Source organism: Haliotis asinina, chromosome 15 (genome assembly GCF_037392515.1).
Source record: "Haliotis asinina isolate JCU_RB_2024 chromosome 15, JCU_Hal_asi_v2, whole genome shotgun sequence".
NCBI lineage: Eukaryota > Metazoa > Mollusca > Gastropoda > Lepetellida > Haliotidae > Haliotis > Haliotis asinina.
In genome coordinates this window covers 13591294-13608868 of record NC_090294.1, presented here as the reverse complement: position 1 = coordinate 13608868, position 17575 = coordinate 13591294, and the positions used below count along the sequence as shown (strand labels likewise).

Sequence of the window (17575 nt, the reverse complement as noted above, 5' to 3'; positions counted from 1 at the left end):
GCAGTTATGTTTAAATAAAATAGATAAATGGTGTCTCGAAAACGGCTTTAAATTTTCTAAATCCAAAACTAATTGTATACATTTCTGCCGCAAATACAAACCACATAAAGACCCTGAAATATTTTTAAATGACACTCCCACCAAAGTTGTAAAGGAGGCAAAGTTCTTGGGTATACTTTTTGACTCCCATTTAACTTTTTTCCACACATTAAATACCTAAAAAATAAATGCTTGAAGGCATTAGATCTATTAAAATTTGTTTCCAGATCAAAGTGGGGAGGGGATCAATCTACCCTCCTACATCTGTATCGATCACTGGTTCGCTCGAAACTTGATTACGGCTCCATTATGTATGGTGGAGCCTGCAAAAGCAACCTAAAACTATTAGATTCAGTCCATCATCAAGGTCTAAGACTCTGTCTTGGCTCCTTTCGAACTTCACCTGTTGACAGCCTGTATGTCGAGGGTTATGAACCATCTCTTGAACAGTGACGTATAAAATTAGCTTTACAGTATAAAACAAAACTGCATTCGAATAAGTCAAATCCTGCATATAACAGTGTCTTCTATCCTCTGTATGAGGATTTATGTAATAAGAAATCTTCTCTTGTTCCGCCTCTTAGTTTAAGAATGAAACCACTTATTGTTGCTGCCGGCATTGAGCTGGATAATACAGCTCCTTCCTGTCTTCTTTCTTCTCCTTGGCAGCTGATTAGGCCCCAAGTCGATCTAACATTCACTACATTTAAAAAATCAGAAACTAATGAATTACAATACAAACAAGAATATAGTCGATTAAAACATAAATATAGCAGTTTTAAATCCTTATTTACAGATGGGTCCTTACATACAGGATGGTGGCGCAGTGGCTTGTGCCACTCTCATTGGATCCAGAACAATATCTTCTAGATTGCCCGACAACAGTTCTATTTTCACAGCTGCAGCTAACGCCATATTAACGGCTCTCAAATATATTCAAAGACATCCAAAACATAACCAGCATATTATCTATTCAGACTCTCTTTCTTGCCTTCAGGCTATTAAAAACACTTCTTGCAAACATCCACTTTTAATTGAAATTATTCAATTGCATAATGAACTTGCTACTGGCCAATACGACATCGTCTTTTGTTGGTTAGCCAGCCACGTTGGCATTTCTGGTAACACGATGGCTGATCTTGCTGCCAAGGCAGCACTCAACAAGTCTGTGACACCACTTCTTATTCCTTACACTGATTATAAAGCTACCATTAGATCGTATATCCGTGATCTGATGCAGAAGAAGTGGGACACCCAAGTGGGCATAAATCAATTACATGCAATAAAACCTTCTGTTGGTTATACCAAAACTACAAAAAGGCACCAGTACACCACTACACAATCTAATAGGCACATCTGGTGAAAAATATTGAACGGTTTTAGAGTCCTGCTATGGAAAAGAAAAATGTGCATCTGCGCATGGAGGTTACATTAAGCCCGAGAGCCACTTCACTGCTCAACACCTGGAACCCCATGGTGATTGAATGGCTCGCTGTAGCGAGACTAATTAGGGCTATTCATGCCTGATATTCCTGGCAGATTTTAGAGATTACAGGAAACTGTAACGTCTGTTGAACAGGTCTTGATTGTTTAATTGCTTTAATTATGTTGTAAAGATATATGTTGAAAGAAAGCAGGTGTGAATGCATATCACGTATATAACGTTTTACGTAATTTCATTGTACTTTCTCTTGTAGACTTTTGGTGGTGTTTACATCTATATTTTCTCAACATATGTATGTATTCTTTGTACGTAAGGCGTGAGACATGCTTAAACAAATTGTCCTCTCATATCATTGTATGAACTTAAATTGTGCAAAACATCTATGTCCATGGCAGTAAAGAAGAATTTATGAACATGCTCAATAATCTTCTATGAAAGAAGCTTTTTGGCTAATACATTGCTAATGTACACTGAATATTTTAAGGAAAAGTAATAATACGCTAGTCTCTGTCTTACGTGGAGCAGATTCACAGTTAGGCACTTTGCTTCCTCTAGATTCAATGCAGAAAATACACGTTATCATACGAACATACTTGTATACGTATTGAATAATACTATTCCTTACACATATATAAGACAAAGGGCCATAGGATGGGGCGTCATCAAAGTTCCCGAATAGAGCGTTTTGTATCTCAACTGTTCAATATAATCTGCACATTGTCACGAATGAATATTCTAATTGAGGTACATGTATTATAGAATTCAAAAAGTGGCACGATACAGATATATCATAATGTATACACTTGCAGTTGAATCTCACCAAATATGTATGAAGACGGGCATGCCTATATTTATACTGAATGCAAACGAGGTTCGGGAGATTGATATTGGGCATGACTCCATAAAACAGGTTGTCCAGTGATATTACAGCGCATTAGTTTGCTTTACACTTGTCACGGGTCAAACCGTCCATCAAGGGCGTAACTGGACATGCATTATTTCGATGTTGAAAGAGGTGTTCAAAAATCTCATTACTGTTGTCTAATTGAATAAATATACGCATGTGTATCAATTCCGTAACTGATATATTAGTCTGCTTCTATTGACAATGGATCAATAGAGTGAGTGAGTGAGTGAGTGAGTGAGTTTGGTTTTACGCCGCTTTTAGCAATATTCCAGCAATATCACGGCGGGGGACACCAGAAGGATCAATAGAGACTTAGTTCATTGAAACACGTGATAATTACACTGGATCAAATAATTACAGAGATCAAATACAAATGTTTCTTACACAATGCTCATGTAAACTGCATTGAAAAATCACATTTCATATCAACATGAAACATTCAACAGTTTGAACAAAATTCTTCCGTTACTTTTGTATGGTTTATGTGTAATATATACATTTTGAGTTGATGCAAGAGTTATCACTTCATATTCGATTGTGTAACATTATCAATTTTAGAATTACGAAAAATCAATAGTTGCAATTGAGTTAGGTCTAACTTTATTTCAAATCAATACGAACATGGGTGTAATAGAGTATTTCTAATTATGTCTACGATTCATTATATGAAATATTACAACGAATGAGTGGATTAATTTAGAAGAAGGTTTTGTAACCTTGTCACAGTTTATTCAATGTGCAAAAATAGTATTTTGGTATTCACTCCTAATGACGAGTAACAAACACTTACCTCCTGTAACAACATCTCATAATCCCCTATCTCGCAGACATGTGTTCATTTACCTGTATAAGCCTATGGCATTGCTAGCAATTCTTATCAAAACAGTTTAATACTTCTTCTGAACAGCACAGAAGGTAACCTCTCTCGTAAGAAAAGCTATTTTTTATCAGTACTACTAGATTGATTGAAAAAATAGTTACAATACGAAATTGTAAAACGTACATGTCAGTCTCTCTCTCTGAATGAGAGGTGCTTTCTGCTGACGAATATGTGGGGCGCTTGCTGAATAAGAGGTGCTTTTATCACCGCCCATACGCTGCTCTCCCTGTTAGGAGCTAATTAATTTGCTGCGCATACGGCCTGAATGAGTTACGAGTAATAAGAGAAATTCCTGACAGTCATAGGAATGCATGTTGAAGACCTGTCCTGCAAGACTCTCAACAGTGAATGGCATCTTGATATGGTATGTAGCATGTCAAAACCATCAACTGATGTGACATAAAGCCAACGTCGACACAGCGCTTTTATTCATTCAGATGCGTTTAAACACAAATCCTTTTGATCACTGACCAGTTCCAGTCCCCATATGGACCCCAGTTCCAGCCCACATATGGGCCCAAACTAAGCCATCAGTCCAAGGTGCAGTTTGCATAGTAGATGACTAAAGCGCAATCATTCCCTTAACTGCTCAAACTCATATATACATTTTAATCCTGCTTTGATATTCCTATGAAAAGGTACTAATACATCTCTTCCCATTCCTCATTTGTTAGACAAATGTGTAGGTTTTTTGGAAAATGTATCAATCATCAATGGTGCACCTAAAATGACTTCCTTTGGTCATCGATGGGTACTTTGGTCTTGTGGGCATAAAGAATCAGTGTTTAGACTATGCAGGAAGATAGGAGAGTAAGACCACCATCCAGTTGAATGTACATTGCAAGTGAAGGCAAATTCTCCTTACAAGACAAGGTACCCGTACAAGTCACAGACAATAAAAGCCGACAGGGTAAGCTTACAAGACGTAGACAAGGTAGGGCCACAAGGTTTAGTCTCCAAGATCAACCTACAAAGCACAGAGAAGGTGAGTCTGCAAGGCACTGAGAAGGTAATCCCATAACGTAATCCTACAAAGCCTTTAGAAGGTAACCTTACAGTGGAAGCTTACAGGGCACTTAAAATTCAAGCCTATATAGATAGTGAAGAGCGTGGGACTGACATTCTAGAGCGACAACTGCTCGATACTGTAAATGATCATGGCGAGTAGTCGGAATTTATATTGTGTGGCGACTTCAATGCCAGAACTGGAAATGAATCTGATTATATCATAGGTGATGATGTTGATTATCTACCAGTTGAGGATGACTATAAATCCGACTACTTCTCTTGCCCCCGACATTCGCTGGATTATGGCTTAAACCTACTACATTTATGTAAGGTACTTAGTATGTTGTTACTTAGTATATTGTTAATGGAAGAAGTAAGTCAGATATCGTGGGGAACATGACGTATATATCACATGCTGGATCTAGTGTTGTTGACTATTTTATTCTATCTTCAAATATGTTCGATAATGTTGTAGATATGAAAGTTTGTCAACGCACGGACTCGGACCACCTTCCACTGGTATGCTATCTCATGAATATTATCCCTTCAGTAAATAAAAATGATATTCCGAATTTACAAAAAGTTGAATTATATCCAAGGATGAGTTACACGCTTCCTGTGGATTGTCAAATTCCATATCAGAATTATCTCCGCAGTAACAATGCCATAGATATGTTTAACACATTTACTTTATTATTGGAGGAGAACATAAATGCTGCTGTAGGGCAGCTAAGTGATTTATTAATTTACTGTGCAGTACATGTAGGAGCATATGATACAGTTACCCGGAAACCCCAGCCGCAGGAACCACCTTGGTTTGATAAGAACTGTAGTCAATTAAAAACGAGGAAATATTTTCTACTGAACATATTTAGACAACTTAAATGTGACTTAAACTTAAAATTATATGTGGATGCCAAAATGGAATATAAAAACTGTTGTGAAATGAAGAAACGTTTTTATAATATCAAAATATGTGAGGATATAAAGAAGTCTGCCGAGCTTGGAAACTGTAAGAGTTTTTGAAAGATATTAAAAAAAGCAATACATGTGAATGCTCCAAGTTGTTCGATATCTCGATTGGTACGATTGTGTAAATTTAGACTTTCCCTACACAATTTCAATGTCAGTTTTTCCAGAACGCATAAACAAGAAGATATTGAGCTAAGTAAATGTGCAAACTGTAAATTGGGTTGTATTGAATATGAATTTCATGTACTATTAGTCTGCGATAAATATAAAGATCTGAGAGAGATATCTTCCACATATTAAACATGTCCATAAAAACAATATGTTAATGGTAAATTTACTAACATCTCAAAATCCTCTTCTTATACATTCAGTTGCAACTTTGTTAAAACATATATTTATTGCTAGATAATTATTTTAATTTGTGTTCACGTGACATTATAAACGGAGTATATCTCAACTGTAAATTGGGCCATAAGCCCGTATATTACCGAATAAAACTGCCTGTCTGTCTGTAAAATTCAAGCTTCAGAAGACTGACAATCTTAACATTAAATGTCACTGATAAGTCTCAAGCTCTATGCCTCGTGTTTCTCAATTCTACTTATTTTCTATCTCTTTCCATTTTTTTCTCCATCTCAAACGTTTTCACTTGTATTGTTTTATTTCCTTCTCCATCTCAAACTTTTTCTTTTTCTATTTCCAACTGGTCTGAACATTCCCCTTGAACCATTTCCAAAACATCTTGTTCGAAAACTCCCATCGTCAATATAGTAATTCAATTCAATTTTCAAAATCTGAAATTTTCTCGTTGCAGGTTTGGCATCAAGTTTGAGATGTGAAGAACTTTGCAACAAATCTAATTTGCGCAGTTGACTGACTGTCTCAAGGTAAGGGGACTTAATAAACTTCTCAAGTTCAAACACCATTTAGCTGTTTCCACAATTAACTTGTTGCAAAATTGAAAAAGAAATGCAATAAATTTGACAACAGGTCTCAAACGTCAAATGAATTCTATCCCGGACGAACACCAATTTTGTTACGGTTAATAAACGTTACTTTCAGGAACAGGAGTGTCTGTTTTGAATGTAGATCAAGCCTGACGAAGAGGCAGAAAGATGTAGGTTGGCCGAATGATGACACATCTCCTGTATTACTCTGAGTGTAAGTCCGTCTGTGTGTCGTCAACACAACAACCAGCTTTATATATACAAAGTCACTGATTCTTGAGCTTTCCAGCAAAGTTTCTAAGCTTCGCGATGAGGCTCGTGTTTACCAGAAGCAGACTTAAGGGGTAACATACTGCACAGTGTAGACCTCTTTATTCAGAACGTACATTCTCAGCAAAAGACTTTAAGGGGATTCTCCCAAGGCTTAAAATCTACAATAACATGTCTCGAAATTCAACACAGAAGTTTAAGTGCTTTAAACAAGCATTGGAAATTCTTTAATGATCCGTCAGTTCTTGTGTAGTCTCATCTGCATCTACAGTGTACTCTGTCTAATTTGCACGAGCTTGAGACCGACTAAAAAGTCCGAATTCGACAGTAGTCACACGAAAATTTCCTGTATCGATGCCTCAAGGCTCAAATTATTTACCGGGCAGTTCATTGGAGAACGGACGTGATAAAACACTGATGTAAAAGATGGTCATCTAGTTTGCCAAATCCATAATGTATTTAAAACTCTATATGAACCACAGGGGATTATATACTGTTTGAATTACGTGTCGGATTTGACCACAGGAAGATCATCAGGTACAATGGTATATTTATCCCTGGCAGGGCTTGGTAAGCAAAAGCACTTAGATATTTTTTGTCTGTGCCATGCTCTAAGCACGATGTAAAATGGTGTCTACATCCCAGCATTGACAGATCTTACATTTTCGCTAGTTTAAAGACTCTTGTTACGTGGTTGACGACCCCGCCAGTAATATATCTAATATATAAACTATGCATTTGTGTCGGATTTGACCACTGGAAGACTACTGAAAGGTGCAGTAGTATTTTTCCCTGTCAGGGTTTGTTAAGCAAAACACTTAGATATTTCCTGTCTGTGCCACGATCTAAGCACATTCTACAAATCTTACATGGTGTTTACATGGTGTTTACATACCAGCCTTGACAGCTGTTACCTTTTCGCTAGTTTAAAGGCTCTATTATCTAGCTTGAAGATCCCACCCGAGATATATGCAATATATAAAGTATGCATTTGTGGTTGTTTCCGTTTTAGAGTCCACTGCAGCTTATAACAAGCACAGGCACCCGTGAACGGCCACCTCCTCGTGCTGGGTAATGCTAAGAGCCGTTCACCCCCGTTGTGAACCCGGGGGGATATTTGGTCCACCAACCCGTTTGCCGTGGGTTGCGGCCCTGTTTCGGCGGAGGAGGGGATCCTAGTGGTTAAGGGCAATAGGGGCCTGCAATCGTGTTCCAGTTGCTCAACACACCACTTTGGCCCTGACTTCGCCTAGACGGGCCCGAACGACCAATCGGCTGGTCATGGATCAAGCCCGTGGATTATGTAATTGCACAAATTTTATTTTGCATTGTTTGTCTTGGCTTTTCACTCACATAACACTTCTAGATTTGAAAAGTGATGTTATGAACTTTGCCTAGAGTCTTGTGCACAGACGTCGGTGGCTCATGGGCCAATCTGGTAGATCGATTAATTTTCTATTAATCTTCTGCTGGAGTATACCATTTCAGTATCCTTGGTGTTGCCAGTCGGAGACCTACTGGTGTGTAGCATTGTCCATGTAATACTCGGTGGAGGGTGGGGAGCTGGGATGGTGAAGTTTCTATCATTAACCATGGATCAACCCCCTAAAACATAAACGAGCACTAGATGAGTGTTTGTCCTCAGATGAGAAAAATATCACAAACAGATATCCAGATACATGGTGTAGATTTTTGGTTGTAACTTCGACTGATGGTGAACCACTAAACCTAAATCCGTTTGCCTCATCAAAAGCAATTTATGGACTTGTTGGTGATGTTCAAACCGTTAGAAAAATTAGATCTGGGTTTCTCGTTATAGAGTGTAAAACAGCAAAACAATCAGCTACCCTCATAACCACAAAACAGCTTGCAAATACTGAACAGTAGCAAAGGCATCTTGAGGGGCAGAGACCGCTGGCTTGCCCGCATGAGTAAAAAGGAACTGCAAAACCAAGGAGTCACTCATGTTAAACGATTCACGAAAAATGGAGAAATTCTTAATACAAACACATACTTAGTACTTAATTTCTTTTTCACAACCCCAACACCCAAAGTATATGCTATAAAATGAACAATAACTCCTTACTCCAATGCAATTGCAGAGTACTTAGGACCAATTTTAATAAAGTACAATTACTAGCACGGGATTGTAAACCTTCAGCATTTAGTTTTCAAGAAAAAAACGCTTGAAACAACATGATAAGTTCGAACTGCGCAAATACAATTCATATCATTCTTTTTCACCCCCTGGTGACAAAGCCACTGATGGATCTTCCATATTGGTGAGACAAGGCATTATTCATAGCCCTGTTCCTCTTAAGACAAATCTTCAGGCTGTTGCTGTTTGTCTTACTTTACATATAACCCTTACCCTTTGTTCCTTGTATATCTCCCCTTCTTCCATTCTTCACCAGGCCGATCTCCAAGATTTGTATGACCAATTACCAAAACCCTGTATCAAAATGGGTGATCTCAATGGACATAAGCCATTATGGGGAAGTCCTGATGCCAACAACAAAGGGAAAGTTCTTGAAGAGTTTATATCTGATAGTAATTTATGTATGTTCAATGATGGCTCTGACACAAATTTACATCCTGCAACGGGAACATATTCTTAGACCTGTCACTCATTCAAACGTTTATAATGAATTTGAATGGTCAGTCCATAATGATCTTTGTGGTAGTGACCATTTTCCAACAGTACTTACAGCAATTGACCCTTTCGATGATCCGCCTGTAACAAGATGGAATTTTTCAAAGGCCAATTGGCCATTATTTCAGGCCACCGGCCTTAAGGAACGTAAATCAGACCTTTTCATGGATGTACCTGATCCATTTAAAATGTTCACGAACAAACTAAAACACATAGCTAGTGAAACTATTCCTAAGTCCTTTGTAACTCCGCACATCCATACACCATGGTTTAATGATGAATGCAGACAGGCTAGGAAAAAGAGGAAGAGAACAGAGAAATATTTTCGCCTTCATCCCACTGTACATAACTTAAATAATGTAACAATCAGTTACGCTAAAGCTCGACGACCGTTTAAGCACATTAAACGTCATATTTGGAAAAATTACGTTTCCAAAATAAATTCCCATACTCCTGTGTCAAGGGTATGGAATATAATCCAAAATATTAACGACAAGGGTTCCAAATCCAGTAGTATTCAACATCTCAAAAATGATAATAACATACTAACTGAAAAATCTGATATTGCAAACAAGTTGGGTGAAACTTTGGCTAAGCATTCGTCCTCCTCAAATTATCATCCACAATTCCAGACTTATCAAACACACCAAGATAAGAAAACAGTGAATTTTAAATCTGATAATGGTGAAGACTATAATGAGGTATTTTCATTACATGAACTTCATACTGCGCTATCACAGGCTCACGATACTGCAACAGGACCTGCTGATATCTATTACCAATTCTTAAAACACTTGCCTGAATCATGTCTCGAAACATTCCTTGGCATTTGTGACCATGTTTGGATAACGCAACATTTTCCCCCTTCATGGCGAACAGCCATAGTTATTACTATTCCAAAGCTCGGGAGGGATCATATAGAGCCATCAGATTTCCTTAACTAGCTGCGTTTGCAAATCCAAGGAGCGAATGGTAAATAATCGCTTAGTTTCCTTTTTGGAAACCAAAAATCTGATCACTGATATACAAAGTGGTTTCCGTGAAAACCGAAGCACAATTGACCACATGGCTCGTCTGGAATCATTTATTAAAAAGTCTTTCATTGAAAAACAGCATGCAGTATCAATCTTTTTGTTATCTCGAAAAAGCATTATGATACTGCTTGGAAGCATGGTAGTTTAAAAGATTTTCATTCTTTTGGGTTGAGAGGTCGCTTGCCTCAGTTTATATGTAATTTTTTAAACGACAGAGTTTCAAGTACGTGTAGGATCAATCCTCTCAGACTACTTTCATCAAGATCAGGGTGTTAGTATCAAAATCAATAGTTTTTCTAAGGTTGTAAGTGATTCAGTACATGATCACTATTAGTGGATGATTTTAATGTTTCTTGTAGAGGTAGAAATATGCATACAATAGAGAGGCAATTACACATTTGTCTCAATACAATTGAAAAATGGTCACTTGAAAACGGGTTTAAACTTTCTACAACAAAAACAAATTGCTTGCATTTCTGCAGAAAGTGTAAACCGCATAAAGATCCAGAATTATTTTTAAATGGTACCCTCATCAAAGTAGTAAAGGAGGCCCAGTTCTTGGGTCTTATTTTCGACTCACATCTAGCTTTTCTACTCTACATTAAATCCTTTAAGACTAAATGCCTGAAGGCACTTGGTCTGTTAAAAGTTGTTTCCAATTCTAAGTGAGGAGGAGACCAAACTACCCTACTTCACTTATACACATCTCTCATCCGTTCGAAACTTGATTACGGCCCGATCCCGTTAGTCGCCTCTTACGACAAGCTAAGTCGCCTTTTATGGCAAGCATGGGTTGCTGAATGTCTATTCTATCCCGGGACCAAAGGGGGTTGAAGTACTGTAAAATCATTAGCGTCCTGAGAGGGTACTTAAGTCCCAAAACATTTGAAGTAAATTTCAATTTTCCAGGTTTTTTAATCGTAGAATAAGTGTTCTTTTTCTTTATGGCTAGATTTGTCTAAATTGCTAACAGCTGAAGGGATGATGTAATCCAACTAGGGTCCATGTAGGAAGCAAATGTACTGTAAGTCCCCATGGTCCTTAGTATGGTGATCTACCTTTAGTTGTTTTTAGTTGTGGTATTCTAGTTAGTTTTACTGTCCTTCGTTGACAGGGTGTTACAATGTGTGTGCTATTAATTCATTTATATTTTTATAATTAGTCGTTCTCGTAACGATATGACTGCAATATTGCTGATGTGACGTTAAATATTATCTCACTATAACGAGCACTGATGTGTGTGTGTGTGTGTGCGTAGGTGCGTGTTTGTGATGCGATTTTGAACTACATGAAAGAACATTAAAATAGCAGAGAGGAATATGTTGTCACTGCCGGGATCTTAGGGCCTTCTGGTGACCTTAATACTCCTTAACTGACAATGAACACACATGTGTGCTAACTTTTGCGTTTGAAGCCCTGGCGGTGATATAAGCATGAGTTTACCTGATGGTCTTCCATTGGTCAAATCCATCCAGAGGCTTTGTCCCATTGGTGTTCCCACCAGCCATTCCTACCAATGTGGGAAACCAATCAGACACATGGATCATCTGACGGTTGATCGTTCCTTTGTTCTTCAACATATCGCCGTACACAAACCCCACAGCCCTGATACCTCCTTCCCATAATGTCCCTTTCGTCCCCCTCAATGGCCAGTTGCTTGCCCCTTCGCTCACCTGGCCTCCATTGTCTGAAAAACAAGTATTTTGTGTTGGAACTCCGCCACATTTTGAGCAAGAGACAACTATGGTCAAGCTAAGTCTACCAAAAGTCCTATATTTAGCCCTCAGTCGGATATAAATCCCGAATACCTAATAATTAACAAAAGTAGGAACATAAAAAATATTACTGCTCATGCACACAGACACAGTATCCATAACATTATACTGAGTATCGGAACTGAAAACCTATTTGAACTTTCAGTTGATTTAATGGTAAAAAAGACGGGGGTGGGATGGGTCATTGTTGGTCGTGGCATCTCAGAAGTTAACTTTCGAAGTGAGAACTTCCATGTTTTATCCACTTTAGTATGAGAATTACCTCAGTTTTGAAATTATGCTGAGATAAAACATCACTTACCGGCGGAAAATACAATGAGAGTATTCGCGAGCTGACCAGATGCCTTGAGAGCTGCTGTAACATTTCCGATTCCTTCGTCCATACAAGTGGTCATTCCTGGAAGTTGAAAGATATCATTATCAGGCAAGCAACAATAGTTTACGCCTTGTGAAAAGGTCTGTGAGGTTAATATGCTTATATCGAAAAATCGCAAAATATTCTAGAAACCTTTGCCATGGTTAATATTGATAACACTAATGGTATGAAACAGTGTCAGCTATGTACACATATGGAGGTTAGCAGAGGATTTCATATGCTGTAGTCATGTACTGTTGCAGAAATGAAATTTAGATATGTCTGTTGTTTAACTTCGTACTAATATTCCAACCATATGGCGGCAGAATTAAGGGTGAGTGAGTGAGTGAGTTTTACGCCGAACTCAGCAATATTCCAGCTATATGGCGGCGGTCTGTAAATAATAGAGTCTAGACCACAAAATTCAGTGACAACAACATGAGAATCTATCTTCACAATTAAGAATCGATGACAAGTCAGCGAGCCTGACCACCCGATCCCGTTAGTCGCCTCTTACTACAAGCTTTGTCGCCTTTTATGGCAAACTTGGGTTCCTGAAGGCCTATTCTAGCCCGGGACCTTCGCAGGTTGCAGAATCAAGGGACACAGTGTGGCATAAATTGATTATTGTGTTCCCTTGTCTTGTTGACCTTGGATTCATTATTTGTTTCGTCCTCACCATGGATACAATGGGTGAAGTCATTCTTGGTGTCCCTTGCTATCATTTAGCTGAAATATTGCTATAAATAGCTTGGCACCAGTATCACCCTGTGTTAGGAGAAACGTGTTGACGAATTCATAAATCAACAGTGATCATATTACCAGCAAAGGTCCGCCTCTTTGTGTCATTGATGTGGCTGTACTGATCCATGTATTGACTGGGTACCTGGAGGGGGATGTGTGTAGATTGATACGCCAGGTACAAGAAGAATGGCTGCAAAGAACAAGCAAAAACATATATGACGAGACAAAAATAAGTGACTATGGCTTTTTGCTGATTTTAGCATTGTTGTTCCTAGGAAATTATGACAGGGGAAACCAAAATGGGTTTCATGCATTGTAGATAAGAAGGGAATAAGACTGTTTTGGTCTTTTACATGGTAACACTTAAACTACTAGGCTACCACTAGACAAAAAGAAAACTATTACAAAGTAAACATAACATCGATGCAGAGACAATGAAACTGGCAAACACGGTCATCACATAGACTGTCGCAATAATTTTACAGTAACAACTTCATGTAAGATTCTGGAGGAAAGTTACCTTCGACTTTTGATTGGTTGAAACGGGCCCACTCAACCACCCGTCTAGGTGAAGTCAGGGCGAAAGTGGTGTGTTGGGCAAGAGGAACACGGTTCCAAGCCTCAACCACTAGGATCCCCTCCTCCACCGACACAGGGCCGCAACCCACAGCAAACGGGTTGGTGGACCAAATATGTCCCCGGATCCACACGGGGGGTTGGCGAGCACTTAGGGTTACCCAGCACCCACCACGAGGAGGTGGCTCGCCACGGGTGCCCTACCACTAGACAAAAAGAAAACTACTACAAAGTAAACTTAAAATCGATGCACAGACATTGAGTAGTATAGGGAATGACAGTTCTAAAACACTTTCAAGAAAAGTCTCTACAAAGCCTTATTTACTAAATAAGGCTTTGGTTGGGCCCTTAGCTCTTGCTACTATTACCCCTACTACAAAAAAAGTTGGCGTGCCTACTTGCTACTATTACCGTGTGTTGGTAGGAGGTAATACTGTGCCGTACGGTACGATCAATAATTCTTCTCTTACCCGGCCTATGTCACGTTTACCTCGATGAAACAGTTTAACGTGAACCGCCTATGATCTCTTTGGTGTTCATAATAAAGGCTTGTTGGGCTTTTTGTATCCCGTTCTATGTACTTTTTTTTCTCGTCCTCGCTGATAGCAGACTTACGAGTCTTGGATCGAATATCTTGTTTCATTCCGTTATATTTTTTGAGTTCAGAGAGGATTGAACGAAACTCCTCTTCTGAGATCTTACTATCAGAGAGTGCCGTGGAAATACGCTCACTCACTGTGTTCAGCTTTGCTTCGGCCAGAACCCTGATCTCGTCGTGTTTCAATGCCTTACGATGCAGTCTGCGTGATACCAACTTAAGCGCCAACCCTAACACCCCCGCTATCCCAGCTGTTATTTCAAAACCTAGCACTATAGGTGCAGCCACGATGGTGGTTAACAACCCAACGCCTGCCGCCCCTAGTCCCATGCTGGTTGCCATAAGGGTAGTGTCAGCCCCGTCCACGATATTGAAAGCTCTATTGTACTTCTTACATAGTGCTTTCCACGTGTCACGGTCATGTTCTAGTTGACGTTTCACATCACATAACTGCCTCAAGCGGAACCCATCTACGGTTTCCAACGTCTTCGCTACTTCCTCTACGACTGGGTACAGACCCATCCTATAATATATATTATGAAAGATATTTTAATTGGGTTTCAGTTAATAGTCCATAAGTGAATTTGAATTCTATAAGGTCTATACCACTATTCAGGGTAATAGGTGAGAGGTTAATAGACTTTCCTGTTGTAATAAAAACCCCACTGAGACTTATTAAGCGGTTTATATGACCCGGGGTATCCCGTTGTATAACAATACGACAATGTTGACCTATGTGTTCGTCATACCAGTGTATTGACACCCCGGGTACAATTTGTTGTACTCTTGAGTTGTTTTCAGTGCTTAAATAAAAGAAGACTTCTATGATGAGTGTGGAAGGGGAGGATATATCAAGAATATTTATATTACTCAAACGATTGCTAAATGTTAATTTATTTTTTCCTACAGACATTAACCTATTTCCGGAATTAATAGATATCATGAATCCCCTCTCCGGAATGATGAAATCCCCGATCCAGCTACCGTTGTTACTAATCTTAGAGATCCACTGATTTTTGTCCATTGTGATATAAGGTGAGGCGAGTGTTAAGTTGATCTTCCATTTAGGCTCTTTAAAATCTGATAACGACACCCGTCTGTACACGTTTCTTGAGCTCGTTGTAGTAAAAGTCGTACATCAGGTGTTTGGATAAATCGAGGATGCTCATCCCCACGTAAACAGGCCGGTTGAATTTTATGTGGCTTTTCTTCATGTGTAGGGCAACCAGGTTGTCTGTGAATATCTTACTACGGTTGAATGCCGGACTCTCTATCAGTCTCCTGAGCTTGTCTTCCTCACTCGACCGAACCAGCTTCACTGTCACGCGTTTCCTCAGGTTCTCCATAGTTTTACCAAACACCGAGTTGTTCATGAGCTTGTAGAGATTTTTCTCAAAATCACTGGTGGCTTTTTTTCGTAGGTCTGTGTTCATTCTGATGTAGGGCTCCATCCATGGGCTCTGGTCGAACATGAGCACCCTGTGTATTTTGGTCAGCCTCATACCCAACGACAGGTACAGCTGTAGGTTGCGATAGTGAACGATGTACTTGGTCTTATTCATTAAGTTAGGCACGAGTTTTTCAACGTCTGTCACACGCCCACCTAACAAGTTATGTTGGTACTCAGACATCCAGTCTGGGTTAACCCTCATACGTTCGGGGGCCAGGGGGTAGCTGTTGTGTGATGTGTGTAATTCCTTGGTATACTCTAAGTCAACCTCGAGGATATACCCTTTGTTCGAATCTGGTGCAACCCCCATAACATCAACGTGGGGTACCCATTCGAATCCCCCTGTAGGTAGATACTGGCTCATGGCCCAGCCGTACAGGTTGTTTGCGTCGAGGTAGAGAATGTGATTGGTTGGCTTGTTAGGATCGTAACCTTTCACGTATTGATTATTTGCTTTCGCGTATCGTTTGGATGCCATGGAAATCCCACCTCGCAAGCCTTTCTCAATGAATAGGTGCATGTCGTAATCTGTGAGCAATTCCAAATTAACTCCGGTCTTTTTAAGCAAGGCGTCCCACGACAGACCTGGGCTGGTGTAATACCATGCGGGGTCGAGTTTATACTGCTTGAAACACGTCCGCCTAAACGTCTCAAACACGTCGGCTAACAGCAGTACATCTGTCCTCAAGTACAGGTCGTGATAATCACCCAGGTTCTTACAACCCAGTTTATTCCATACGTTAGTCGCGTGCGAGTAATCATCTCGTGAGACGGACGCCTCATTCAGCTTGCTATAAAAGCAGTCAATAGGGGGTAGTCTGGTCTCGGTGAACTTGACCCAACTATCCATGTACTCATAGGGGTACACACCCTTCCTCATAAGCAGGGGTCTAGTCTCGGCGTCTGTGTATCGATCGGTGATAGGGAAGGTATTGTTGGCCTTGACCAGACTGTCGAGTGACGACAGGAGGAACTGAAACGAGTCAATGAACCTAAGTCCTTTTAAGCTGAAGGAGATGTATCTCTCCATGTTGTTGGGGATGCACGTTATATTACCATCGATTTTCGCGATGGCCTGCATGATCAAGTGTGAGTCGTACCCTCTCAAGTTGTGAAAGACAACGGGGATGTTTATTGTCTTAGGGTTGATTTTAAGCTTGAGGTTGCACGCGCTGTGAGCGGCGTCTCTATACTTACCAGTTATGTGGCAGTGATCTCTCACCGAATCACCGTTAAGTGGTGAGTCACACACGTGACATTTAGTGCTACTAGCGTGAGCTAGCCTGTCGACTCGGGTCATACGCATGGGAGCGATTTTATACAATGCATTCCTAATAATTTTTTCTGCCTCCTGCAAACACTTTAGAAACCTTTCAGCCGCGTCAGGGCCCCTATACACTACCGGAGCTTTCGTTTCCCCGTCACAACGGACGACAATGTATCCAAACCCACAGGCTTTATGCTCTTGTGTCTTGTGGGTGAAGCTACCACTGGGGGGTGTGGGGGAATCCCCACCCACAACCAAGGCTTCGAAGTCGGCGTATATGATATAAGGCACAGACATTTGGTTCTTGTGGTTACTGAATTTTAGGATTTTGTTATCTTCCTTAGGCATGTCGACTCGTATAGCCGTCTGCCCCACACCTTGGCAATCCTCCCGGTGGGATTCTAATAAATCAGCTCGACTGAAACCGTGTAGGCATCGTACACAAAAGTGTTTTTCCCCATCGTGTTTCGACTGGTCGTGCAACAACCGGCTGAGATGTTTTATCCACGTGTAGTGATACTTGTCACCTCGTTGGATCATGAATATATTGATAACTTGGCGATCCTTCACCGGGCTGACCCTGTGTACTATTGTTTTGTTACCTTCGTGCCCAAAGACATTTATAGCCATATTATTCTGTTTTTCTACTTTAGTGA

The 17575-nt window shown here is 39.9% G+C and overlaps 1 protein-coding gene across 2 annotated transcripts in view; it reads right to left on the bottom strand.

Moving 5' to 3' along the window:
* The window catches only part of LOC137265117 (arylsulfatase J-like), a 48279-nt gene that overhangs the window by 4780 nt on the left and 25924 nt on the right, over positions 1-17575 (bottom strand). The window contains exons 4-7 of one of the 2 annotated variants that reach the window (XM_067800423.1): positions 13107-13218; positions 12231-12326; positions 11598-11841; positions 8839-8919 (exon numbers count right to left, since the gene is read on the bottom strand). In XM_067800423.1, the coding sequence (XP_067656524.1) occupies positions 8839-8919; positions 11598-11841; positions 12231-12326; positions 13107-13218 (533 nt within the window). The remainder of the gene's footprint in view (positions 1-8838; positions 8920-11597; positions 11842-12230; positions 12327-13106; positions 13219-17575) is intronic. The other variant, XM_067800422.1, reaches the window with a different exon arrangement.